Below are 27,639 nucleotides of genomic sequence, written 5' to 3'. Positions count from 1 at the left end.
CGGCATGGCGGTGAAAGAAATCTCTGCTGCGGGCAGGGCGCGGCGGGAGTCCCCTTACCGAGCTGTTCTGGCACTGGACGCTGGAGCTGTTGAAGCGCAGGGCAGGCACACGGTGGACCGCGCCCTGGATGTTGAGGACACACTCATAGCCTCGCTGGCCGGACTGCGGCTGGGGCAGGTTTCGAGCCTTCAGAGTGATGGGCTTTACCTCTCCGACCGGTATCAGAATCTCCTCTGTGGGCACCAGCTGGGGACAGTCCTGGGGGAGCAAGGGGAGAGACGCCATCTGTCCCGACTTGCACCTTCTTATGTGTCTCAGCTGGGGTAGGGGGCAGGACCCAGGTGCCCGGCCAGACCTCCTTGTACCCGGGAGGGCTGCCCACGAGAAGGATGTACCTCGTTTAAGGGGCACTGGGGAGTCAGCAGGGGAAATGAAATCTCTCTCTTAGCTCCTGGGGCTTTGATATTGTCATCCCCAGTCCACACGCTGTCCCAGATCTGGTGTGCGTGTTACAATTTAGGAATTCATTTCCAAGCACCGGTGTGGCTGGCTATGGATTTTATCTCTTGCCACACAGGATAAAAGAAGCCCCCGCGCGTCCCCGTCCCCAGCCTGGAACGTCTGCCTCTCGGTTTCATCCCCTCCCCGGCTCCTGTTCCCCTTGCACCGTCCGGCCGGAGGCATTCTGTTATCGACAGTGTCAGCTTCTCCGCTCCGGCTGAGTTGGCCTTTCCAGAAGGGGGATCAGTGCTCCGGGCAATGCTCTAAACACTTGCTCTGGCTTTTTATCTCATTTCATTACCAGGCCCTGCGTGAATGCCATGTTGCTTCGGAAAACAAAACTGAGAAAAGAAAGTCTTGGTGGGGAGGGGCTGTGGGAAGGACCGTGCGAGCCCAAGGAAGTGAGAGAGCCGGACTGATTTTCTGGACTTCTCTTCCTAGACGGTTCTTCTCTCCCAAGGGTCACGTTGCCACCTTCCCGCAGCTCTGATCCCCTGCCCACGCTCTCCCTTGTGGGGAAGACGGAGCCCAGCAGCCTCTGGCAGGGAGGATGGTAAGGGCCAGCCACCTCCATTGGTGGTCACTTCCTGTCTCCCGGGACCAACAAGGGAGATTCTTGACTCTTGACCTGGGGTGGGGGGGAGCTGGCACTTAGCACTTAGTGCCCTGGGGCCAGAGCCGCTCCACTTCCTGTGAGGTGTGGGACAGTCTTGAACAAGGAGAACGGTCCCCAGCCCAGTGCTAAAGGCGCTTCCTGGTAAGAAGCCGTTGGTGACACAGGCAGTGTTGAACAATGGACAGCCTTAGAGGCAGAATTCAGAGGAGACGCAGGGGACCACAGCTGGGGCTGAGGCAGTTGCTTCTCTCCTCAGGCCTCAGGTACAAGCCCTCACCAGCTGGCCTCTGCTCCTTCTCACCCTGGGGGCTCTCATGCACCGCTCCAGCCATCTGGGATTTCAGGTGAGTTCTGAGGGGCGGTGTCCCCAGCTCTTGGGCCTTTGGTCCTTTGGAGATCCTTTTCTCTCTACCAGAAACACTCACTGGCACCTCCTGCCACTCTTCGACCTCCTGGCTCCTGCCTCAGCCACTCTGTAGCTGAATGCCTCAAAACTAGCCTTCAAATTCAGCTCTGCAGCTCCTTTTCTGGAAAGCTGTCCCTGATCCCTTCCCCGGCCTGGCCTTCAGGATGGGTTACAGATGTTCTCCCGTGATCGAATTTAGCCCTCAGGATTTCAGGTTCTTTTTGGCTCACTGTCATCGCTGCTGTGGGAGCCTGGAGGCTCAGGCTGCGTCTCATTCACCTCAAGGTCCCCGGTCTCTATCCCAGTTCCTGACATACAGTGGGCACTTGGTCATGGCTCGTGGGAGGGTAAACAAAAAATGAGAAAATGAAGCAACACAGGAAAAGATCGCTAATTTTCTTTCCACCTCCGGCTTTCTACATTCTTCAGAGCATGAGGGTTGAGCCCTGCCTTGTGGGCACCAAGAAGCTCGAGGAGTTTGATTTCCAAAGCTGTGGTTGGAAATGGTCACTACTTCTGGAGTCACATGATTACTCAGTGGGCCTGTCCACATCTAGTGAGAATCCTGAGAATTTATGAAACTAGATAATTTTCCACTGAAACTTATTGAGCAGGACCTGGAGGAATGTCTGGGGTCACTGGTGCCCTCTGTCGCCTGTAGGCTAGCTGCATGTGATGACCCCCAGCAGACAAGGTCTCTACAAGAGACAGGATCATAAGGCAACCCCAGAGCAGATGGGTCCTTGCTTAGAAGCCAGTCACTCAAGCTGCCAACTCATAAACACGCTCCTTCCTACACTCTTCCTCTCATGCCCTGAGGGCACTCTTGACAGAGTCTTTCATATATTTATAGCCAAGAAAAAAAATGAACACCACTTTAGGGAAACCCAGACATCCCCTGGAAAAGGAGATACTATTTCCTGTTAGGGGCTAAAAAATCCCCATTGTGTCTAATAAATTAAAATTTTAATTTAGACTAGAAATAAGACTGAGGTATAATGAGGGTGTGAGTGTGTGTGTGTGTGTGTGTGTCTGAGACAGAATAAATTTTCAGACACAGAACTAGTTGATACATTGTAAGCGATGACTAGTTGTTTTTCATCTCTAACGAGCTCAGAGAACAAATTCAAGTTTTAGCAGCACAATCTTCAAGACGTGTTTCTGGAATTATGATGTGTCAGTAAACAAGATTGTAGAATGCTTGTAACTTTGGCAAATTTACATATATTACAAATATATTTTATATATATATTTATTGTATTACATATTTATTTACATATAATACACACACACACACACACACATACACACACACGTATACATCCTTATCTTTTTGTCTAGGTTAAGTTGGGTCCAACCCGGAGGTTAGAGAATCATAAGAAGACACTTGAAAAGTACTCCTTTTTTGTTTTTTGTTTTTTTCTTAAGGGATTCTAAAAGTTTAGAAAAGAGTCCCATGGTCTGTTGTTTCAAGACCTGTGGGGACCAAATTTAAAGACAATTGCCTTCGGCTCAGGTCATGATCTCAGGGTCCTGGGATCAAGCCCCGCGTCGGGCTCTCGGCTCAATGGGGAGCCTGCTTCCTCCTCTCTCTGCCTGCCTCACTGCCTACTTGTGATCTCTGTCTGTCAAGTAAATAAATAAAATCTTAAAAAAAAAAAAAGACAATGATTGGGGCGCCTGGGTGGCTCAGTGGGTTAAGCCTCTGCCTTTAGCTCAGGTCATGGTCTCAGGGTCCTGGGATCGAGCCCCGCATCCTCTCTCTGCCTGCTTCTCTGCCTACTTGCGATCTCTCTTTCTGTGTCAAATAAATAAAATCTTAAAAAACAAACAAAAAAAAACAATGATTAGGGGCTTCCCAAATGCCTTAACAGGTTTTAAGATTGCCTCAGTACAGACAGATGTTTTATCCTCTGCTTGTTTTTTGTGGGGGTGGGGTTTATTTTGTTTTTTTGCAATTTCAGGCCACGAGGAGTAGGATTCTTTCTTTTATTCTCTAGGGTAAAGGAAAGAAGGGGTTGGGGACCAGGTACACTGCGTTCTTCTTGGGAAGCAGAGGAGCATCTAAAAGCCTGGGGTTGTGAGTGGCTCAGGTGAATAATACATTAAGGAGGAAGCAGCAAGTCCTGAGCAGCAGCAGAAGAAGTGAAGGCTGGGGGCAGGTGCAGGAGAGCCAGCAGCCCGTGGGAACTTCAGTGCCTCAGGGCCTTGAGGAAGACCATTGGGTTTCATCAGATACAATGAGGCCACTTGCAACTCCATTGTTTCTGTGAGCTCATGCGTGGGCGCACACACACAGAGTTGCTGTCCTAAGAATGAAAGCGCAAATAACCACGCTATGCCGCTATACTTTCCCGCAGAATGTGAAGACGGCTCTCAGTGTTAAAATGCCCATCGCTACAGCTTTTCTCCCTGTCTTTAGGTCATCTTAACTCCTCTCTTTGTCTCCAGGCCAACTGGGCAGCGGGATCACCTCCATGGCAGCAATCTGAGTTTCTGTCGAGAGGAACAGATGTCCTATCTGGGAACATCCCAGGGGCGGGGGTAGGCTGGGGAGGAGGAGCCCCGGCTCTGGGGAGGGCAGGACCCTGGCGTGGGAGCCCCGCGCTGCTCCGGACCGCGCTGTCCACTCTGTTTGGCTGTGCTGCTCAGCACGGAGGCCCCTCCGGCCCTCCGAAGCGATGTCTCCCATGCGGAAATGGCATTATCTTCACCCACTGGACTTCAAAGAGAGAGAGCAGCTAGTATCCTGGGAAGCTAATCGGATTTATTTGGTTCTATCTTTCCCCTGGGACAGGGCGTAAAGAAGATATTTATGTATCTACATCTCACTAGGCCTGGTTTAGCCGTGGAGGGAGATGAGCTTTTAGAGCCGAAAGTCGTACACAGTAAGCCATACATAGCCCTGCGCACGGCCGCTTGCTAACACCATGTCCCAGCTTGATCCAGCCCAGGGAGGCAGAGACTCGGGGGGTGCGGGGGGGCATCAGAGATCCCTTCTGCTCTGCGCCCTGGAAAGTTCTGGCTCATAACCTTAAAAGAGCTCAAGAGATGGTTCGGTTGAAATTCAGTTTCCTCATCTATAAAATGGGCCCAGAAATACCCAACAGGCTTAGAAGGCTTAAAAGAGAGGCCTATGAAAATATGTTGTAAATGGCAATAAACGAATACAAACATGAATATCCCTACGTACTTCTTGCGTGTGTGTGTGCATGTGTGTGTATGTGCTTGTGTGTGAACCCGGGATCAGAGGACATCGGCTTACCCACAGTCAGCCTGGGGACATTTACTCTGCGTCATGCCTTCTGCATGTATCTGATGATCCTAAGGAAATTGCTTAACTTACCTAAACCCCTGTTTACTCAGCTATAATAGAATTCATTTCATAGAGTGGACTAAATGACCATATATATCTAGATCTAGATATTGCATATATGATAATCACTCAATAAATGTTCACTACCGGGGCGGCTGTGTGGCTCAGACTCAGTGGGTTAAGCCTCTGCCTTCAGCTCAGGTCATGATCTCAGGGTCCTGAGATCAAGGCCCTGCACTGGGCTCTCTGCTCCACAGGAAGCCTGTTCCCCCCCGCCCCCCATCTCTCTGCCTGCCTTTCTGCCTACTTGTGATCTCTCTCTGTCAAATAAATAAAATCTTAAATTAAAAATGTTCACTACCAATATTTTTATTTTGAATTAGGTACTTTCTTATCAAGCCTAAGCATATGGACTTGGTTCATCATACCCCCTGGAAGAAGCAGGCAAACCTACCTCACAGGCTGGTTGGTCAGTATCTGCACATGGGCCTACTAACGAAGCTTCCACGGGCAGCCTCCCCATCTGGAGAGATGGACTGGTACCAGTCCCTGCACACCCCAAACCCTCACGACCAAGGAGCATAAAGCCAAATTGGGATCCGGCCGGCAAGTGTGGCTATGGCCATGGAGACCAGCAAGCTGCCTGGCTCTGATTTTCTGCAGAAAGCATACTGTACTCAGCTCTTTTGCATGCCTGAGTTCTCTGTTGCCTTGGGCAAAAAACCTAAATTTTTAGCATCTTGGTTGCTACATATGTCAAATATGAATTATGTGAAACTGCAGGTCTGTTTCCAAAATCAATTGAGATGCCACATGTCCATGACTCTCAATCCTTAGACTCATTTGGAATGGGACCCAGGAATTTGGAATTTTTAAAAAAGATTTCATTTAATTTATTTGAGAGAGAGATATCACAGAGGCAGAGGGAGAGGGAGAAACAGACTCCCTGCTGATCAGGGAGCCCCATGCGAGGCTCGATCCAAGGACCCTGGGATTGTGACCAGAGCCAGAGGCGGACGCTTAACCAACTGGGCCACCCAGGTGTCCCAAGAATTTGAATTTCTAACAAGTACCCAGGTGATACTGATGCTGCTGGTCCCCCTACCCTGATACACATGCTTTGAGAACTCTTGTCACATGTGAGAAATTACAAATGTGTGCTATGTTAATGTTCCATATACATCAAAGGAGCTCATTAGTTATACATTGTTTTGAGGAAGTAGACATAAACTTTTGGTTCAGAGTTAGGGGGCCCTTACTGAACGCACAAAAGAAATACTCTCGGACCCTCAAAGAGGCACCTAAGGGATTGCCAGTGCCCAGAAAAACCTAAAGACATCGGTGCACACCCCTAATACAGCAAGGAAAACCCCACCCAAGCTGGACGTATGCACTTTTGCTGTTGCCCACATTTTCAGAAATGGGACTCCCCAGAGGCAGAGCTTTGGACGGAGAAGAGCAGAGCCTGGGAGCTCTTTGCTGGGAAGGGATGAGCGAATGACTGTGGCCAAGAGCTCCAGCAGTATTTGAGGAAGCTTGCTGGGAACCTGAACCTGTTTTCTTTCCTGGGCGAAGTTAGGAGCCGGACACAGGCCAGGCTTCCACCCCTGGCCTCCAGAGTGTCAATCCCAGGGCCTGCGCGGGGGGCCTGTGCTTATCAGCAGTGAGAAAACAGGCAGTCTGGCCCAGTTCCACTCGGGAGAGGCAACGATGTGAGGGAGGGACAAAGGGTACCTCTCTGCCCCAAGCAACAGACATTCAGGAAAGAAAGTGAAACTAACTGGGGGTAAGAAGCCTTTGGGGTTCCCCCCAGGGCTCCTTTGGTATTCATCCAATCCCATGTGGCCGGGTGGCAACAGCTTCTCTGTGGCCCGGCTCCCTGGAACATTCCAGTCTCTCCCCCGTGACTGTGAGGGAACCCTGTTCCAGTGACTTCTAAAGGGCACGAGGGAGGCCAGCATGTTTCCAATTAGCCTTCTGGCCTCCACAGCCCTGCGGAGTTTATTTGTCTCGCTCTGCACGCCCCTCCTCCTGCCCTCCCTCCAGCAGCAGGCCCCTTCCAGGCTTGGCTTTGGGTTTCCCTCTGCTGGAGGGGGAGCCCCTGGGAGAAAATGAAGCAGCTGTTCCTTCTCGTCTAGATCTGCACTCCTCTCTGTCTCTGTGCGTTTTGTGGTTGGCCTGACCTCATTTTACTAAGGAACTTAAAAGTTGAGGAAGGGCCCATGTGAATGAAGGTCAGTTTCTGAGACCTTTCAGCACCATCTTCTCACGCCGGCCTTTGCCTCCGAGCAGCCGTCTGCGGTTTCTGCTGTTCTTGGTCGCCTCACCTCCCTTCGCCATTCTCCTGTGGACTCCCTGGCTGGGTGAACCACCCTCCACTCTGTACCCATGGCCCTTGGGTCCTTTCCTTTGAGTAAGAAGACTGGCCTGAGAACAGTGCCGCACGCTTGCAGAATCCCAGGGTTGGGATTAATTTCCAATGTCCACTCAGACCAGGGCAGCTCTTTTAGGCCAGCTACATCCAAGCACACCGGCTGGCTAGAGGAAAATCTTTCTCTGGAAGGTTTTCAGGGCACTACATAACTGGTTCCATCACGCTGGGGCACCTGCAGATGGCCTGTCTTAAACACCACCGGTGGGCACCATCTATGTTTCTCTCTTTCAAGATGGGCACATCCCATGTTTCTGGCTGAATGTAACACGTATTATTTCAGAAACTCAGCGGAATTCAAGGCCATGGGTGTGTGTTTGAGAAACAGTTCAAGGCCTACTATATTCTTACTTAATTTTTTTTTTTAACCTTTGGAGATATAATTGACAAATGAAATTCTAAGATATTTAAAGAATGTATCATGATGATTTGATATATACTTTCTTATGTTTATTCATGGAAACAACTAGCATTTCTATCATGACTAGGAGACATTAGAAGACTCTTATTTCTCTCTCTCTCTCTTTTTTTTCCCTAAGACTCTATTTCTTGAAATCAGGGACAATGATATCCAAGGAACCCTTTCTAGTGGCATTTGGGTAAAGTGGCCATTCCTTCCTTCTTTCAGGCATGCATTCCGCAAACACTCCCAGAAGACACTGCGGATTTAAAGATACGATGTAATTTTTGCCTTTAAGAAGCTTCTAGTCTAGTGCAATGGCAACAGGTATGTAGAAAGAGTACAGCAGAATACACACAAGCTACACTGACACTTACTTACACTTGCAGATTTTCTAAAAGGTGGAAGAAGAGGAGAATGTGTGTATACACACGTGTGCCACTTATATGAATACGTAGGTCTCTACAGTTGTTCAAACCCAACCAACTGGCCATTCTAGGGTGTGAAAACCATTACACACAAGAAAGGGAAAGCGACCGAGCATGCCTCATTTTCCCAAGGCAAGCTGTGAATGTGTATGAAAGTCAACATCACTGGATACTCATCCGATGAGATATTCCTTGGAAAGACAAGCAATCTGATATTTCACGGTGTTGATAACAAAGGTGGGCCAGGCCTTGGGGATGGAACACTGGCTGTATAACAGACTGGGACTTTTTAGCAAGGCCTGGTTCTTTTCACCAGCTGAATTTTCTTCTCTTTCTAGAAGGCCACCCACGCAGTCATACATCAGAGTCAAAGAATCATTGAAACTTGGAGTTGGAAGAGAGGTTGGCATGAAAGAATGGTTGAGAGTGAATGTTTCATTGAATCACACTATGTCTGCAGCCAAGCAAAGGCCTTAGACTCAAAGAATCAATGCCATTCACTGCCCTCTTCTAGACAATGGAGTCTGGTTGGTTGGATATGTCCTCTCAGCTTTCAGTCTCAACCCTCAGTTCCCCTCAAGCCTTTGAATGTAGAAGACTCTTAGGAGTCTAGAAGATACAGCACATTTCTCTGCCTTGGGATATTTTCTGCCACTTTTTCTTTTTTCTTTTGAGTTTTATAATAATGGGGTCTTTCTAACATGTAGAATCTCTGGGAGGAAGACCAAGATGGGTCAGGGCAGGGAGATGGCCAAGCTGCTGGACTGTCCACCTGAAAAGGGAGGGTCACTCAGATGCACTGGGAAACGTCACCATGCCAAGGCAAGCCCTGCTTACCTCTGAAATATTGATTCGGCCTTCCTGGAAGGAGCAGGTGGTGGGGTCGTGAGTGCAGAGGTTCCGGTATTTGCACCAGTGACAGCGGAAGGCGCTGTTGACACAAGACAGGCACCTGCAAGGATGGAGACAGTAAGAGGCAAAGAGAAGGGAGCAGACAGGGAAGGTAAGGGTCCCAGGTAGCCCACGTGTTATGATGGAGGCTGGTTATCCTAGCTTTTCTCTCAGGAGGGCTGATTCGTGGGGCACCAAGAAATGTGGAATCTCCTTTGAAGATGTTCATAGGACCAGAAAATTGGAAAAAAAAAAAAAAGAGTCTAAAGTGGAAAAAATGTAACTTATAGAGCAGTGGTGTGTGAGAGCTGGCCTGCATCGGCTCAGGAGAGCTGATTATTTACATTTCTAGGAATTTTGCAAGTGGTCGGCATCATGTTAATAACTTGAAATCAGCCATGGAGACAGTATTTACACCCTAGAAACTGGCAAATACTACATACTAGGGTTTTTTCTTGATTTCTGGCTATTAAATATTTACCAGCATCCCACCACTTGTAAGGCATGAGACATAAGACATAAGACAGAAAAGCACGGAGATAGAAATGGGGCAGATAGGATTCCGGGCTTGGACTGCCACTTGGGTCACCTTGAGCAAGTCACTTCACTTTCTGCATTGGAAGTTCTTCATCTGTCTGTCATAAAACGTTCCTGTCTGCTCCACAGGGCTGTTTAGCATCAAACACGATAATGTGTAGGAAATGGTTTCGAAAGGTACAATGTTAAATGTGTTACTTTCAAGTGCTCAAATTACCTGTTATTTCCAGCTCTTAAGTCACATTTGAGTGTCAAAGACTAGAGCAATCACATGTGTTTCTGGGCTTTGGGGGAGTTAACAATATAACAACATGAAATGGCAATTTGTCTCAGTCTCTAAGTAGGGGAGCATAGCAGTAGTATGGGGGTGTCGCATGCATTTCTTGCCAGGGTAAGCGCTTCTTCCCCTCTAGTTTTACCTGGGGGCTGTGTGTGACCAGACCATTATAATGGAGTTGGGTTTTGTCAGTGGGGTAGGTCTTCCTGCTCCTTGTCAGCTCCCCCCCATCTAGCCTCTGACAACTAGACCAACCTGGAAGGGACACAGCTGGGTCTGCGATCTGGCGCCATCTGGTGGCCGCTCTCTTTACATTTTGGTGGATGGGTCTCCATCCGGGGGTGACATGCTAAACTGTCACCCTGTTTTGGGTGCATTAGCCCATCTACACCTCCTCCTCCCTGTGCTGATCAGTCTTACCCCCTTCCGGATATGCCCAAAGGGGCTGTGTTTCTGATCTTGGGCCACACCGACTGGTTCTTGCTAATATCTTAGGATTCAGCAAGTAAATAATGAAATTGGACAAAGAAAGATGAGATGGGCTTTAAGCCCGGCTTTTCCCCTGGCTCACTTTGTGACCTTCGCTGCAGCACTTATCCCTGTGGGTCTCAGTCTACCATATTAAAACCAGGGGATTGAACTTGATTCTGTGACTTTTTGCTAGGAATGCCAGGAGTAGAACAGGGTAAGATAGTGTTCGGCAATAAAATGGAATCTTTGCTGTCAAGGAGTAGGTTTTTTTTTTTTTTTAATTATTATTGGGTATTTTTTGTTTTGTTTTTGTTTTTGTTTTGTTTTATTTTATTTATTTATTTATTTATTTATTTATTTATTACTTTTTTTTTTGGCTAAAACTTGCTGCCTGTGACTGCATTTCTGTTGCCATAGCAACGCAAAGTGGTGACATCACACTGAACTGCCCTGGAGATGAGGATGCTCTCACGAACAATGAATTCCATCACCACTGTGCTGGAGTTTGAGAAGGAGGTGGGGAGTTTCTTTCACCAAGACACTTGCACTTTCCCCAGCGGGGTTAGCTGGGATAGGGACGCAGTAGTTAGTGGGCGATTTAGTTTATTTCGGTTTCTGTACTTATGCCCTGCCCCTGTCCCAGGCCACTTTTATCACTTGTCCTGTCTTTCTCATTACATCTATTGACTTACCTCAGTGGGGCTCAACTATGTCTCCTTCCTTAACTACTGTGGAGATCCTAGAGTTTCAGCAGCTGATTCCCATGATAAAAATCAAGATCAGAGAAGGGGAGACTCGGGAGGACTGGCTCATTGGTCTCTTTTAATGGCTTTCAGGTACAGTGGCACACAAATCTTCTCCCCATGTGGATTGCTGAGCCCATCTTGTCCACAGCCTGGACCCTACAGACAGGATGCCTTGGAGTTATGTAGACCTCAGTTTATTCCTGTCTTGGGAAATGGGACGGACAGGTCCATAGACTATCCCTAATGATTGCTCCTGGCTCCTTCTGATGTGGTGTTGTTGCTTGATCTCTCTCCTTGTGGAATGTCCTGGGTCACTGGTCCAGTGGCCTTTATGAGGCCCTATTATAGAGACCCATTTCCCTCTTTCTAAACCAGAAGGTATAGAGTTCCCAGTTGGTATAGAAGGAGTCTCAGCTTCTCTTCCAGAGAAGATAGATAGAAACTAAATATGGGTCTCTCTTCCTGCCCCACTGTAGAAGCTCATAGCTTGTGGGCACCACTGGTAAGCGTTCTGCTGCTGGACATGGCTGGCGAGGCCAGCTGGGGCCTACTCAAGCCCCTCTAGGGGCTGCCAGTTTGGTCTGGTTTCTCCCTCCTCTTTGAAAAGCTGAAGGCTGGGTTTGGACCACAGTGGAGTTAAAGTCGGCTCTCCCCCTCCCAGCCTGGGGCCTTTATACCCTGTCCTCCTCTGGGGGTAGCTGTGTGCATAGCTGACTTCTACCTTCGAGTCTCTCTTGGACTCAGACATGGAGCATGCATCTAATTACATTCATTGTCAATCTCTCCGTTCAAAGCCACCACCAACTGGTCTTAGGGTCTTTGGACCGTGACCTTCGTCTTCACATCAAACTCTCTGTTTACTGTCTAAGCTTGAGAATTGGGGGCAGGGTTGTTGGGGGTCCAGGCAAGGGAGATTGGATGAGGTCAGCGGCTTGGACAGTGAGCGCCATTCTGTTTAACATAACAGAATAAACCGAACAGAACTGAAAAGGAACGTTTATGGAGAGCTTACTCTGTCCCAGACCGTATGCCGGGCCCCGGGGGAGACTAGGAGGGGAAGCCAGCACGTTGGAGCTGCGAGAACCCCACACCTGTATCCATGCCCGGGGCAAGGCCCCCGCCCGGTGGGTGCTTACAGTTGGTGGGCGCTGCAGTTGTAGAACTTGAACTCGGTGCTGACAAATATCTTCCCTGTCTCCTTGGATCTCAGCTGTAGCTCTAGCCCAAACCAGTCTGGGGGTAGGAAAAAAAAAAAAAAGGAGAGGGTAACACAACCTGGGGGCCCAGTGGAGAATCTGAGGGTAATCCATTAAACCGGTCCAGGGTTCTCTTGGGGCATAGATGGTAGATGAAAACTGCTTGAGGCATCGCCTCCCAAGAGGGTCCCCTTGGTCCTGCTGAGACACCCATCACTGAGACCCAGCCACCACCCTCCCACCCCCTGGAGACGGAATGAACCACACCCCACGGAAACCCTTGATTTGGTGAGGCATGTTCAGTTACCGAAAGACTTCAGGAAATATGGGGCCTGAACCCCTCAAGCCCCCAGTTCCATGGGGAGAACCCCACTGGAAATCACTGGCTAGAGCCACGGTCATTCCTAGAAGGGAAGGGAAATCTGGGAAAACTCTCTGCACATGGGCAGACTTAACCCAAATGGGAGCAAAGGATTTCCTTCTTCCTGAATTTTGCTTTGGGCCATGACAATTAGCTTTTCAGGCTCAAACGAGCTGTATAAGCCCATGTTAGCATCTGTGATATGAAGGCTTGGTCAGGAAACTTTTGTGCTGGCACTCCTACCCCGCCCCCTCTGCCCTCTGTGCGTCACCCCGTCCCCTGGGCACTCTACTCTTGACCATTCTTTTTTTTTTTTTTTTTTTTTTAAGATTTTATTTATTTGACAGAGAGATATAGCAACAGAGGGAACACAAGCAGTGGGAGAGGGAGAAGCAGGCTTCCCGCTGAGCAGGGAGCCTGATATGGTGCTGGATCCCAGGACCCTGGGACCATGACCCAAGCCAAAGGCAGATGCTTAATGACTGAGCCACCCAGGCGCCCCTACTCTTGACCATTCTGGTAGGGCAGCCCCTGGCATGTGACTCCCACGGCACACACTTCTTACCTTGATCCAGAGGGATGACCGGGACATCCTTGGGTCCTGGAGAGATGCAGATGACCTGGCTCCCAGACACTTGTCCCTCCACCTCGGTCAGGTTCCCGAAGGCACAGGAGATGCCCACAGACAGGTCGGGGGCATCACTAACAACTAGGCTGAGCTGTGGGTGGAATAAAAAGCCTCAGGAGGAAAGAGAAGACATGACAGAAGGAGAGAGTTCTAGGGTCTCTGGGGGCCAGGGCTCCAGGACTGGTCCTGCTGTGGCCTGCTTGCAGACTCATGTCCCCCGAGCTCATATCTAAGGAAGGACATTGGTCTAGTGGTCCTCTGGCTTTGACACAGAATAATTACTGGAGTGCAGAGTTGATGGCTTTTATTAATATCACTGAGTTTAGTTTTCAGTCTTGGCCAGCCTCACAAAGGACTGGGTGAAGGCCCCTAGAGGGAAAGGTACCAAAATTCCTCTTACTCTTGTCATTCTGACATGAAACCATGACCCTGGAAAGCAAGTCTTGAGCTGAGCCCTTAGCAAACAAGCTGTAACGCTGGCTTACCAGTCTGGAGGGTTACCGGGTTGGTGGGCAACAGCTAGCCCTCTCCCTGGCTACGATTCAGCGGCTGCTTATCAGGATGGCGAGTGTCCTAGAGTTTCTGCCTCTCTGTGCTCCCAACCCTAGGTGCCCTGCTTGCTGATAGCCCCTGCCCAGTACGGCGGTGGCTTCCCAAGGAACTGTGGGGACCAGAGAAAGCAAGGAACGTGGACACCAAGAGCTCAGATGATGTCAGCAGCTACCTCTGGGTTCCAATGATCTAGGCCAGCACTTTCCAGCTTTTTCAAGTTTGCATACCCTCCTCTGAATGGTAAAAATACACTGAGCGCCAGAAATGAGTGTTCACAACACAATAGAATATCTAAGTGATATTTGACACAATAGGTAAAAAATGCGCCTGGCTTCCTCTAGTAACAGGGGGTGACCATAAGTGTGCATGGCGACAATACCCCGCCCCACCCCCGCCAGCCTCCAAGTCGGGAGCCACAGTGTACATAGGTCTCCCATTGTCTTCCCACCAACACCTGGCTCTATTTATTTGCCGTGGCTTCTCACTCACAGTGAGTGTCACCTAGCCTCTCCAAACATTTGTTTGCTGCTGAATCCCTGCCCCAGTTTCGTTTCCATGGGGCCAAGAGACTTAGGTACAAACTCCCCTATTTGTTCCCTCGGCTCCATGGGAGCCAAAGCCTCCTGGTGGGGATGAATGAACAGAAATCTTGGAAGGTTCATTAACTAATTAACATCCGTAAATGCTCATAAAACCTTCAGAATGAAATAATCATGCAGGGCCTAAGGACATCAAATATTTGGGGTTGTACCTCGACAGGTGGTTAGGGCTGTTTTAGTCTCTTTAATATTCTCTTTAAGTACATACTGACTGTGACTTAAGCCTCAGTCTCTGTCTCTGTCTCTGTCTCTCCTCTCTCTCTCTCTCTCACACACACACACAGAGGCAACTCTAAGGTCTGTGTGAAAAACCACATGAAGTGGAGGAATGTAAACAGAGCATGTAACAAACAATGTGTTATTTAGTATTGGATCGCACTATGTTGTAGATGTTTGTTACTAAATGCAGAATCTAGATTAACAAAACAGATCAATGGGTAATGAGTTTGCAGGGAGTACAGAGAATGACTGTGCCCTTTACAATAGGAGCTACCATTGGTTTTCTATAAACACAGCGTTTCCTTGGAGTGTTTAAAGTGAGATCTAGTGACAGACACACGTGCACGTGTTGAAGGAACACGCGCACACCACGTGTGTGCTCTGTGCGGCCCCCCACCCCCCTGGCCACCCACCCCCACCTTCCCCCTGGCCCCTGGGAGGCGTTCCTTACCCGACGGCTGTGTTCAGACACTGAGATGCTGCTGGGCTGCACCTCGAGGCTCATGCACTGGCTGATGCTGGCCGCAAATCGGTTGGGTTCCCAGGCGCGCTGGCACTTGTCCCTGCGGGAGCACCTGCCAGGGACACACATTCACAAGAGGTCAGGCCTCTGAGACCCATCTGCTGGGCTCCACGGTCCCCTGGGGGTTTTAAGAGCGGTTTGCTGCTCTGAGGCTCTTGGCTTGTCTTCTCCTTATGCTTTTCATTTAGCCCAGAGGGCCTGGGTGACTCCCAGATGGTCCTGATCACAGTTAAACACAGACTAAGAGGAAGTGGGACTCACCCCCAACATGAGAGGTACAGTTTAGACATAAAGAATAGCTCCTGGGGGAGCCTGGGTGGCTCAGTTGGCTAAACATCTTTGGCTCAGGTCATGATCTCAGGGTCTTTGGTTTGAACCCCATGTCAGGCTCCCTGCTCAGTGGGGAGTCAGCTTCTCCCTCTCCTCCCTGCTCCTGCTCTCTCTAGCTATCTCTGTCGCTCTCTCTGTCTCTTTCTCTCAAATAAATAAATAAAATCTTTAAAAAATAAAGAAAAGAATAGCTCCTGATAGATAGCATCTTTACAGGTTGTGTGGCGAGCAAGGGCGGCAAATCTGGGGAATGTGAGGGGTAGCCCAGAAGAGGCTAAGCATGTGAACTCTGGGGCCCTGCTGCCTGGAAGCTTCCCTCCTCCCTCCAGGCCCACTGCATACTATGGTGTCCCTTTGGGCAAGTGCCTTATTCTCTCCATGCCTCAGTTTCCTTAACCATAAAATGGAGAGGATGGTGATAATACCCTACCTCACAGGGCTGGCGTAAGGATTAAATACATGAGTACTTAGAAAATGGCTTTTTGGGGGCACCTGGGCAGCTCAGTTGGTTGAGCACCCAACTCTTGATGTCAGCTCAGGTCATGATCTCGGGGTCCTGGGATGGAGCCCTGGGTGGGGCTCTGTGCTCAGTGGGGAGTGTGCTTGAGATTCTCTCTCTCTCTCTCCCTCTGCCACTCCTCCTGCTCCCTTGCTCTTATGCGCTCTCTCCCTCAAATAAATAAATAACTCATTAAAAAAGAGAAAATGACTTTTCAGCCCTTGTAATAATGTTAATGATGATGACTATTAATGTTATCATTCTACCCTAAAAGGTGTCCAAGATGGGACAGGTCTTCACTGTGTGGGATGGCCTGCAGGTGATCCTGTGGCTGGACTAATGGCTCTCTGAAGGCAGGGACCATGTTTTATTCATTGAGATGGTCTCCCTGTCACATGCTGTATCTTAAATAAATATCTGCACTGTGAAATAACTCCTGGAGACAGAGAAGCAGACTGGGGTGAATGGGTGGGGGGGCTGCCTCCGTCAGAAAGCTGTGCGGCCGGCCGTCTCTCCGGACAGCTTCATCTCTGCCCTGGGGCGGCAGGTGGGCACGGGGATGCCTGTGAGCGGGGCATCTGCTGGCCGCCCATGTCACAGGCGAGCACATTCCAGGGCTGGTGCTTCTCCAGTCAAATCCCCCCGACATACCACAAGATGCCACAATCACGCAGTGATTCCCCCCCCCCACTACCTCCCCCTCCTCCGCCCCTCCCTGCTTCCTTTCCAGGCACATAATGGATCTAAATATGAATGCTGTCAAAGAAAAGAATTATTGAGGTTTAAGTGAATCCTTAAGATAGCTCTAAAGTGAGCTCTTGACTGGGGCCTTTATCTCATTGACTCACTGAAATGGCTCTTTTTTATCATACTATTTATGGCAACAGCCCTAACAGAGATAAATAGCCTTGGAGACAATAACACACTTGCAAGAGCCAGGCACACAGAAGAGACAGGAAGGTTTCAAATCCCCCCCCAGACCTAAAGCCTCTTCAGCAATCTCCCTGGGCCTCTGTTACAGTCCTGGGTGCGGGCCTGGGAACTGGAACTGGGCCCATCAACTCCTTCCCACCCAGGCAGGCCAGGAGTGGCAGGTGCGAGGGCACGGCAGGGGGCCTGCTGACCAGGAGGGGGACTGAAGAGGAGCAAGCTCTGGGCACGAAGAGGAAAAAGCTTGTTTCCAAGGGCTCTTGACAGGCTGGAGGGAGAGGCGTGCCCCGTAGGTGGGAGGGATTCTCCGCCACAGGTAAGGAGCTCAGAGGACGGAGGAAATGGCAATCTATCCTGATGTGGCGGCTCAGGGGTTCTAGAAGCCACAGCCCACCCAGACAGGAGGAAGACAGAGTGGTGTGAGGCCGCCGGGAGACTCCAGCACTGTGACAGATCAGTAGGCTCAAGCATGAGCTGGGGAACACGGTTGTCCTTGCTGGTGAATCAATGACAATCCCCCATCTGTAAAGGATGTTCCACCTGGGAGAAGCGCCGGTGCACCCTGGCTGGGTGGGCAGAGCAGAGAGCAGGGAGTGGGCGGGGCCTGCCCATGGCCCGAGGAGAGGGCAGGTAGCCTTGGGCACTGTGCAGGGGGCGGGTGGCCCTCAGGGTCCCTGATGAGGAAGAAATCCACCTGATGAGAGAGGCCGGTCAGCTCCACGGAGGGGAAACACAGGGGTGGCCACATCAGCTGTTCCAGTGCTCAGCAGCAGTTGCACCCCTTGTCTCACCTACACGGCGACTCACTGTCCCCGCAGGAATGTTTTCTACAAAACTTCTTGAACAGCCTCTTACCTCCAAACCCAAGCCGGGAACCCAGTATTTGTGGGCTCAAATCCAGTCCGGATTTTGCATCTGTGAGGCGCCTGCTTCCCTCCCTCCCTCCCTAGGCCTTGCAACACCTGCCACAGAGGCGGGAAGCCAAGAGCTATTGTGCAGGACCCTGAACTCTGGCCCTCCGCCTCCGCCTCCACCCCAAACCCCGCTCATTGCATGGAGATGCTCTGCCGGCTGGCGGCGAGCCAGGGAGCTTCCAAGTCCGTTGGGGAACAGAATTCCTAGCCAGCTTCTGCCTTTCGGTTTTCACCCTCTTCTCTCCCTCTGGGGCCCTTCGAATTAGGAAGTTTAAGTGTGATTTTGCATTTCTATTGAGCTGGTATTCAAGGGGCCGGGTGTATCTGAATAGGGGTGTGAGGCTAGTGAGAGTGAGACACAGACTTCTTGAAATCATGAATTAATGAGGCCAGAAGGGTCCTCCCAAAGGTTCAGAGTTCATAATAATTACTTTGATTTGTACAGCCTATTCTGCGATTCCTTATTTGCAAAGCATTTTATTATTTCATTTAATCCCCACAGTGTACCTGAGAGGTAGGCATTATCCTTATTCAGCGCTGGGGGAGTGAGGCCCAGAGCGGTCAGCGGACCATCCAGGATCACACAGCAGCTCACTGGAGTCCAGATCCCCCACCCCCAAACCCACCCTGGAGCACTGCCATCTGCACTCGGGCGGCAGGTAGCAGGATGCACTGACGAGGTTTTGGGGAAGCAGAGAGAATGCTATAGCTTCCCTGGTGAGTTCTTCTGGTGCCACTACCCTTCCCAGTGTTGACAAGGTGCAGACTAGGGAGCAGCCAGGAGGGCAGAATTTGGAAGTGAAATGAAAGGCAAAGGCATGATGCTGGGAAAGAAGGACCCCCACCTGCCTGCGGCCTCTCTTCCTGCTCTCCAACCTGGATGAGAATTACTGGAAATTCCTCTCACCCTGGAAACCCCGGTCACATCCTCATCAACAGTCCCAGGAAAGCACCTGGTCATCTGCATTCCAGGCTCCTTTTTGGAACGATCCCCAACTTACATGTTGTGCAGGGAGCACCAGCCACAGTGAGGGTCCCCCGAGCTCAGACACTCTCCACAAGTTGTGTACTGCTCACAGGATTCCACGGGGACCCTGGTGATCTGGCAGAGAGAAGAAAGACAGCAAAGTTAGATCAGGGAGTGAGGACTGGCTGATGTGTGTTCAGACTCATCTACATTACTCCCATGGGTAGTTGCAATGTCACCGCCCATAAAGAGGTGACACTGGGGGGCGGGGGAATCAATGGCCTCTCTCTCATCTGTTTGCCTGGCGCAAGGTGGGGTTACAGCTAAGGGGAATGTGTTTCTGGGGGTGGCCAGCCCAAGGCTCCTTCTTGCCTTCACCAGGGGCAGAAGCATATCTTCCTCTCTCTGTCTGCCCACCACTCAAGTCCTTCGAGAGCTGGCCAGGCTCGTGAAAATGGTGACCTCTGCTGAAAGCCCATTGAATGCCACCAACTTGTCTCTGAAGGGCTTTCAGCTGGGCTTGGGCTGAGACACTCTGCCCGCACAGAACACATTTGAAAAGGGAGAGAAGGAGAAACTTTTCCTATCCAATAACATTCATCATATGGCACAGTCTCTTTACATCCAACCCAACATACCACCTGGATCCAATTATCCCATTCTCTGATGTCTGCATGCAATTTTTTCTAGTAAATCTTCTATCCTTTGAAAAGTCTGGTTAAATGGGAACATCCACAGAGATGAGCTGCCTGATTCCATCTTGCTGGGGAAAGTGGGAATTTACAGATCAAGTCCCTGCCCCCCACCCCAAGGGTGCAGCCACAGCGAGCTCCTGCCAGTTTCCCTGTGAGGCCCTGCAGGGCCTTGAGATGGGCCTGTGTGGACCTGAGGCCACCACCTGCCCAGTATGTGTGACATTCAGGTAAAGGGGTCTGAAGATTGCCTTCTTCCATCTGCAATGCTCAGTACCGCTGCTGGTTGGGGCAGGAGGCTGATGGGCTGCAAAGCCATTTGCTGGGCTGGGGCTGGGTTCTCCTTCATCAGGGCAGAGAGGTCCCCCACCCACTGGATGTGTAAACCAAGTGCAAACACACAGCCTGGGGGCCAGCCGCACGCTGTTCTGCCTCGGGCAGAGGGACAAAGGATCTGCTGGGGACACTTTCACAGCATGCTCCTGAGAGGATGGGGAGAAGTTTAACACGCTTAACACGCTTATCTAGCAAATGTTTATCAGCTGTCACTACAGCGAGGCTCCAGTGCTACGTCAGAGGGAGATACTAGCCATCAGTCCACAGGTCCTGCCCCACGGAGCTCAGAGTCCAGGGGGAGTTGGTAACTGCAAAGCTGGAGCTCCTAGCCTGGGACAGGCGTCACCGTAGAGGAGGGGTGCCCAGGACAAGGTGTTGGGGCAAGAGGCCATTGGAGAGGCCATTGGAGAAAGCCTGAGTCAGGGGAGGACAGCGCTGGTGCAGAGCATAGCACAATGAGCCATTATCACAAGCAAAGGTCATTAAGGACAAGTTCAGCAGAACTCAAGGGTATTGCCTGGCTGGGGCAGGGTGAGATGTCATGGAACATACGCTGGGGCCAGACGAGGTCTCGTGCACACATTCCGGGAGGCTCCCTTTTTTGGTTGGGTGCTCCCCATTCTTACCGCATCCTAACACCTAATAACGCATCACAAGGCTTTTCTATAAGTGGATGGACACGATCAGCTTTAAACAGTCCTAACCTCCTTTTAATCACAAAAATAATGCAGGAAGGATGATAGTAAAATCTGGCAATTCAGTTTAAGAAACTGGTCCTGGGAGAGTGCAGGCCGGTCTGAAATAGCCCCCAGGTACCAGACCTGAGTGTGTGAGTTGAAGCCATTTCTGTGGTGTGCCCTGATGGATGACAGAACAGCTCAAGGGGCTGAACTGTCCCTGGGCCGCGGGAACAGACAGGGAGTCAGGGTAGAGAAAGGCCGCCCCACACCAGGGAGTGCCCCGCTCAGGTCTCTACTCCAAGAGCGGTGCTGTTCAACCAAGAGTCCTTCATGGAAGAGTGGTCAGGGCGGGGCGGGATCCCCACACGGCGTCTGAGGGTGCAGCTCACGGACCTGGGATGTTTGTTCACATCCAGAGAGATGAGTCTTGAGGTGCCCTCCCAGTGTCTGAAGGGCAACTGTGTGGCCACAACAGGACTCACGGGTGAAAAGTTTCAGGAGAGCCCAGCCAAGGAAGGTCAAGGTCATCCAATAACATTCAGCCCTCGCTTTGGCAAGGAACTCCTGTCACTGGGATGCGAAAGTGAGTCAAGGTGACAGGTGTCTGGAAGGCTGGGAGAGGGATTTCTGCCCCCAGAGGGAGGCTGCCTTTGTCCTTCACACTCTGTTCTATTTCTCGCAGCTGACCTAACTCCTCCTTGAGTCTGCTCACGATTCCTGCCCCGAACGACTTGGTATAGTCGAAAGAGAACATCCAGAGGTGCCAGGGGGCTCAGTCGGTTAAGCGTCTGACTCTTGATTCTGGCCCAGGTCATGATCTCAGGGTCCTGAGATCGAGCCCCACGTCAGGCTCTGTGATGGGCATGAAGACCTGCTGATGATTCTCTCCCTCCCTTTCCTTCTGCCCCTCTCCCTGCTCCTGCGGGCTCGCAAGCTCTCTCTCTTTCTCAAATAAATGAATAAATCTTTAAAATAAGTAAATAATAATAAATAAATAAATAGAAGAGACCATCCCGCCATTGCTACCAGCCACTGGCATCATTACATTGCCTTAAGAAACAACGTTGACCTCGCTGACTTATGGCCTGTGACTCCTCCAAGGAGCACCTTTCTGAAAGCCTGCCTCTCCTGGGCCTGGACCTCTCAGCCCTCCAGGATCTCTGCAGCCCCACAACACCAGGGGGCTTCTGCCAGGTCCCTCCAACGCGCCCCCTGAGGCCTGGGCACCACTGCAGCCCAGGACCCAGCCTTCCTTTCTTGGATTTCGGGCTCCGTGTGAGTGATGTCTGCATCTGGCTGGAAATTAAAACAACTGTCTGCATTGCATTCGGCCCGTCTGTCAAAACACAGCCCGGCTCTCAGCAGCTGGGAAAGACGGCCCTGAATGGGAGCAGTGTCTCCAGCAACAAAGCCCACTTTCACGCCAAGTGCCACGGAGATAGTGAGAACCCTGTTCTTCTCCAAACATGAAACCAATAGCACAACTATTTTTCCTGTTTCCTGGGCCCTCCTGGTGGGAATTTCGCTCTCTTTTTTTATAATGCACTGAGTTGAAGAGCAAAGTGAAACAGGAAACTTCTGGGGTGGGGGGTGGTTCTAAAACTTGAATGATCCCCTCCTCCAAGATCTACTGGGCAGGCACAAAGCAGAGGCAAGAAATGTCACCGGGACTGGCAGGAGACCCTCCATGTCAGATGTTTCTGTGGGTTCTCTGTCTTTCCCATATTCACGAGTTCCTGTATTCATTCATCAACCCATAGTCACTGATTCATTGATCACACCCCTACGTACAGATAAGGGCCAGTGCTAGGCACTTCAGGGGAATGAAAACAACTGCACCTTAAGACACAGCCATCAACTTCAAGTTGCAAACAGACCAGCAGTGAAAAGACAAGAGAGTGATGTGTGCTCTAAGGCACTGTAAGAATGCTGAGGGGATTCAGAGCAAAGAGAAAATACTTTTATGTCTGCCGTGTCGAATGTGATAGCCACTAGCTTCTGTGCTTATAAGCACCTGAAACGTGGAAGGTTCAAATTGAAAGGTGCTCTAAGGACACAAGACACCCTGGATTTTGAGGATTTTGTATGGAAAAAAAATGTATCACATGAATACTTTTTTATTGACACAGGTTAAAAATGAAAGTTTTCAGACACTGGGTTACATAAAATCTACTATTAATTTTCCTCTGTCTTTTAAAAATGTAGCTGCTAGAAAAGTGAACATTTTACACAGGGCTTGCATTTCCAGCTTGTGTTCCATTTCTATGGGCCCGTGAGGCTCTGGGTGGGCGTCCCGAGCAGGTTTTGTGACAAAACAAGGCATGGGCCTGGGTCTTGAAGGGTGAATCATATGGACAGAAGGAGAGCGCCCCAGGTGGGAAGAGCTTCGGCGCAAACGGAAAAGCAGAGTTTCTTCAGCAAACCCTTGTATGAGAGGCGGGGGGCGGTGGGTACAAATCTGGAGAGGCGGGTTTGGCTTAAGCTGGGAAGGACAGGGAAGACCACGGAACTGGGGACGTATGAAGTGTCTGAGCTCCCCAGACTGCCATGGATCGGCCAGAAGAATGTCCTCCAGAAAGACAGGGTCCAGGAGCTCTCAAGGAGGAATGATGGCTCTCCAGGCATGGTCCTGGACCCAGCACTGTTGGCATTACCTGTGAGGTTACGAGGCACGAAAACCCGGAGCCCATTGAGTCAGAAACTCTGGAATGGAGCCTGAGTGGTACTTCTAACAAGCTCTCCAGCCATTCTTAGCACCTAAAGATTGGGAATCGCTGGTACAGATAACCTCACTCCTTGGGTCTTTTTAAATGTCAGGTTCCCCAGGCCAGGAAGAAAGGGAATAAAACTTGACTTTGGGGCAGTGGAAGGAATGAGACTGCTTTAGGGGAGTGGGAGAAGGAGGTATTCTGGGGACTGCTTTGGGCCTAGGGAGAAACCAGCCCAGACAGCTCTGAGTCTCTGGAGGCCCTAAAGGACCAAGTTTGAACGTCTGAAATCTGGATGCTTGGCCCTTCGTCCTAGGTGACAGGCAGGCACGTGCTCTAGGACCAGGCAGGGTGGGGCAGGATGGGGTGGGGACGGACGTGGTCTTCAGCAGCTCCAGAAGGAGCCCGAGCTTCCCCCCGAGAACCACCATCGAGTCAGGAGCACTTAGTCGGGGCTGACTCAGAGTTTAATGGGACACTCTATGACGCTGTAATTAGTGTTTGTTTATTATGATTGCATTTTAATTATGCCAGAGGCTCGCCCACCCCCTCGGCTGAGTGCTGGGATCCAAGGGTAGCTAGGCTGGGAAGGGAGAGCAGCAATGAGAAGCCTGCGTCGGAGGATGCCCTTCTCCTGACCCGTCCACTGCCCTCTCCCCGGGACCGCAGAGCTGCTCCAGATAGCTTCCATGCTCGCGCTCCACATTCTCTGCTGCTTGATCTTAGGTCTCGTAATTATACCTCTAATGAATATAACTGTCCTATTAAGTCATTTACTTAAGACATACTCTTAATTAAAGGTGACTCATACTGTGTTCCTGGACCCTCTGGCCTTGGGGCCCTGCACCTCAAGTGTCTTCCTTGGCCTGATTCAGCAGGACTGGAGCTCTGTGTGGGAAGGGATCTGTGGGGCTGTGCAGAGATTAGGGTGGTTCCCCCCACTCTCTCTCTTCTTAGCATAACGTGTAGTCTCACAGGGCGGGAGGCCCTGCCCGGCCAGGAACATGACATCAAAGTCTTACTGGCTCAGGCAACAAGTCATTGAGGAAATGTCTGGAACCAACTTCGTGCCTCAAGATCTGGAAGAACATGGCAGACCCGCTGGGGTTTGGAGCACGCGGGGTGAAGCCAGGAAGGCGTCGGAGGCCCTGGACAGGGAATACCTCTGGTACCAACACAACACCACTCTTCAGAGTTGTCCAGGGGTAGGCATAGGAAACAGAGCCCTTTGCCAAGTGAGCTTGGGGACAGAGAATCAGTGCCATGTCTCTGCCACCGGAAAGGAGCGACGTGGTTCTGAGAACCCAGATGGGTCTCCTGGAGAAAGATCTGTGGTGAAGCAGCACAACACGTGGGATTCTGATAACCGATTGTGCCCAGGCTCCCTGCAGTCCTTAAACCCTTCCTGAGCGTTCATGTTGTGTTACACTCTCTGCTGGGCACCGGGGCCATATTCTCTGCCTTCCTGGAGTTCTTGGTTGGTTTGAGGACAAACCCAAGGAAACAGACAATCTCAACACAATGGGATAGATGTCACAAGAGAGGGAGAACCAAGAGACCGTCATGGCTCAAAGGACAGAGAGCGGAGGTTTGCCTGGTTGGGGCAGGAGGGGGCATGGCGCTCCGTGTTCCCGAGGCCCTGCGGGATTCCTCTGCAACCGTGAAAGAGAGATACAGAGAGAACAGGAGAAAATCAGGGAAAGTTGTTCTCCAGGCTGGTGGGGCCCCTCGGAGAATGAGCATTTAATCCCCCTCTTCTCTGGAATCTGCTGCCCCCCGGCCCCCGCCAGATGGTACACCTGTCCCCACACGTGTCCCCAGCCTCCTGACACAAGGAAAGAAACAGAGGCCTTCTCAGTGGCCAGGAGCCAGGTGGTGGGGTGGGAGGTGGCGCACACAGCCCGGCTGGGGCAGGCAGTTGGTCTGATCAACAGCCTCACCGTCCCCAGGGCCAGGGCAAAGCGCACAGCAGCTGAAACCCAACTGTCCTCTGAGCCTTGCTCCTTGCCTTCATACCTCCTTTAGGTGGTCCCACCAGCTGGCCCTCTCTCCCCCTCCACTTAGGAAGGTCTCAGCCCCACTTTCTCTTTTTTCCCCAGCTCAAGCCTGTTTTCCAGCAAAGCACCGATGCTCTCGTTCATCCAAGGTGGAGGGCAGGCCGAGGAGAGCCGGGGCCGGGCCCGGCACGTGGACTGACTGCCATCCGGGGCACTGGCTCCCTGTACCAGGGGAGGGTCTGAGCTTTTCCGAGTGCTTTCACACGCTTTATCTCCTTTGATCTGCACAGCTCCCCAGGGAGGAAGACAGGGCGGTCATTGTTAGGTATTATGATTCCCATTTGATCCACTAGGAAAGAGAGGCCCCCAAAGGGCTTAGCCCCAGCTCCGTCTCGTGGTGAGTGGTAAAGTGGCTCCTCCATGGCCCACGCTGGTGACATACTGTCAGGGAGCTTTCTGAGGATGGGGGGACGGGAGGTTCAGGGGACAGTTTCAGCAGACAAGGTTTGAGGCGAGCCCAGAGCTGGGTTTAGGAGGCAGGCAGGAACCCGAGGGGAGGTAAGCCTATGGCTTCTCTGTCCCTGCAGTTCTGCGTAACTTGCTGGTACCCAGTAGTTGCTCATGGGGGGATGGGCGGGTGGGTGGAGTCTTTCTACACAGGCTTTCCCCAAACCCCGTCAGCCCCGTGGCAATGGGTGCAATCGGCCTCGAGACGCCTGAGTGCTCCGGGCTCTATCCTTCCCCACCTACCCGACGGGGCCAGGATTCAGAGTCCTCACTAGGAAAGGGACACGGGCTGCTGACCCAGTGCCCAGCCCAAGCCAGAGTGGACCCTCCTGGGACAGGAAAGGCTGCACCAGCTCCTGAGCAGCCTTGTACTCCATCGCCTACGATTCAGCAAGTTTCCATGGGAAAAGACAGCTTCTCCCTCCTGTCCTTTCAGGCAAGAGCTTCTTTCTTGTCTACTGGATGCCTGAAGCCGCATTTTCATCTAAACTTCCCTGCTGGGAGTGGGTGGGGGCAGAGGTATGGGGCAGCAACAAGACCCCCCTCTTTGGATCTGCTCCCCAAGGATGGAGGGGTGAGGAGGCAATAGGGAGTCTCCCGCTGAAGGCTGGCAGGCTCCTGGCTGGCACCACCCAGCTCTGAGCCGAGCATTTAGAGGCCTATGGAACAGCACAAGGCAGCAGGAATAATAACAATGATAGATTTCATTTATCCAGTGCCTACTGCATGCCAGGCACGTGGTACATAGTATCTCATTTAATCCTGTGCCAACTTCGCAGGCAAGGTATTCTCAGGCTCGCTTTACTTATTAGGAAACAGTCTCGGGGGAATAACCCACCTAAGATCACATGCCTTGCAGGGAGGGGGCAGGCACACAGCTGGAGTCCAGGTCTGTCTGACTCCCAGGCTGAGAGGTAAGGCAGAGACAGGCCACCCTGAAGATGGAAGGTCTCCCCTCTCCTGAGGCCACCCCAAGGGCTGGCTGTTGGGGCTGCCTTTCTTTCTCCTAGAAATCAGGTGCCAGCCGTAGTGCCTAGCCATGTTCTTGGACACTGTGATCGCAGACGTAGGATGGTTCGACTTAAGGTTTTTAGACTTTAAGATGGCGTGAAAGCAATACGCATGCAGCAGAAACCGTGTTTTGAATTCCGAATTTGGATCCTTTCCCAGGCTAGCAGTACGTGGTACGAGGCTCTCTCATGATTCAGGCGGCGGCGGCAGCGAGCACAGCGCCCAGTCAGCCACGGATCCCAGAGGCAAACAACCCACATACTTCACAGCATTCTGTGCCCACAGGACCATGCTGCTTTTCCCTTTCAGTACAGTATCCAGTCCATTACATGAGCTAGGCAATGCTTTCTTATCAAACAGGCTTTGTGTTCGACGATTTTGGTCCATCTGTAGGCTAGCCTAAGTGTTTCGAGCACATTTAAGGTAGGCTAAGCTCTGCTATGATGTTGGTAGGCTAGGTGTAGGAAATGTGTTCCAGCTTACAATGGTTTCATGGGGACGTCTCCTCATCCTGAGTCCAGGAAGATCTGGACTATCACCCATCTGATCACTGCATGCCTCTTAGCTCATTTTACTCTCCTGCTTGCTAGCAATGAGTCCAATGGCGAATCCAGAGCTAGTCCCAACAAAAGGGTGCAGAGAGGGAGAGAGGCTGGTGAAGGGGGAAGAGCCCCTTAGGTTCTTTCTCAAGCTGGCCAGGACCCAGAACAATAAAGGCAGAGGCTCTGAGCAGGTTGCCCGGTTTCCGTCCCGAGCCTCCCGGGAACGTCACAGAGCCCTCAGCACAGAGGCGGAAGGGACTTTTCTGTCCTGGTCTCGCCAGGAGTTAGTGGTGTGGCTTGGGGCAACCCAGTTCGCCTCTTAAGCCTCCAGTTTCTTACCTTTCTCACGGACACAACAGTACCTGCTCATCAGGGAGCCGAGCACCTTTGAGCTCACATTTTCAGCTTCAGTCATTTCTACGAATCA

General features: G+C 51.2%; 1 protein-coding gene across 1 annotated transcript in view; it reads right to left on the bottom strand.

Annotated features, from left to right (window-relative positions):
- The window catches only part of PLXNA2 (plexin A2), a 212,532-nt gene that overhangs the window by 61,483 nt on the left and 123,410 nt on the right, over positions 1-27,639 (bottom strand). The window contains exons 5-10 of the mRNA XM_047704244.1: positions 18,774-18,874; positions 15,028-15,151; positions 13,144-13,297; positions 12,158-12,254; positions 8,937-9,051; positions 59-259 (exon numbers count right to left, since the gene is read on the bottom strand). Of these exons, the coding sequence (XP_047560200.1) occupies positions 59-259; positions 8,937-9,051; positions 12,158-12,254; positions 13,144-13,297; positions 15,028-15,151; positions 18,774-18,874 (792 nt within the window). The remainder of the gene's footprint in view (positions 1-58; positions 260-8,936; positions 9,052-12,157; positions 12,255-13,143; positions 13,298-15,027; positions 15,152-18,773; positions 18,875-27,639) is intronic.

This window comes from Lutra lutra, chromosome 15 (genome assembly GCF_902655055.1).
Source record: "Lutra lutra chromosome 15, mLutLut1.2, whole genome shotgun sequence".
Classification (NCBI taxonomy): Eukaryota; Metazoa; Chordata; class Mammalia; order Carnivora; family Mustelidae; genus Lutra; species Lutra lutra.
The sequence above is the reverse complement of the archived record's forward strand: the minus strand, read 5'-3'. Positions and strand labels throughout refer to the sequence as shown.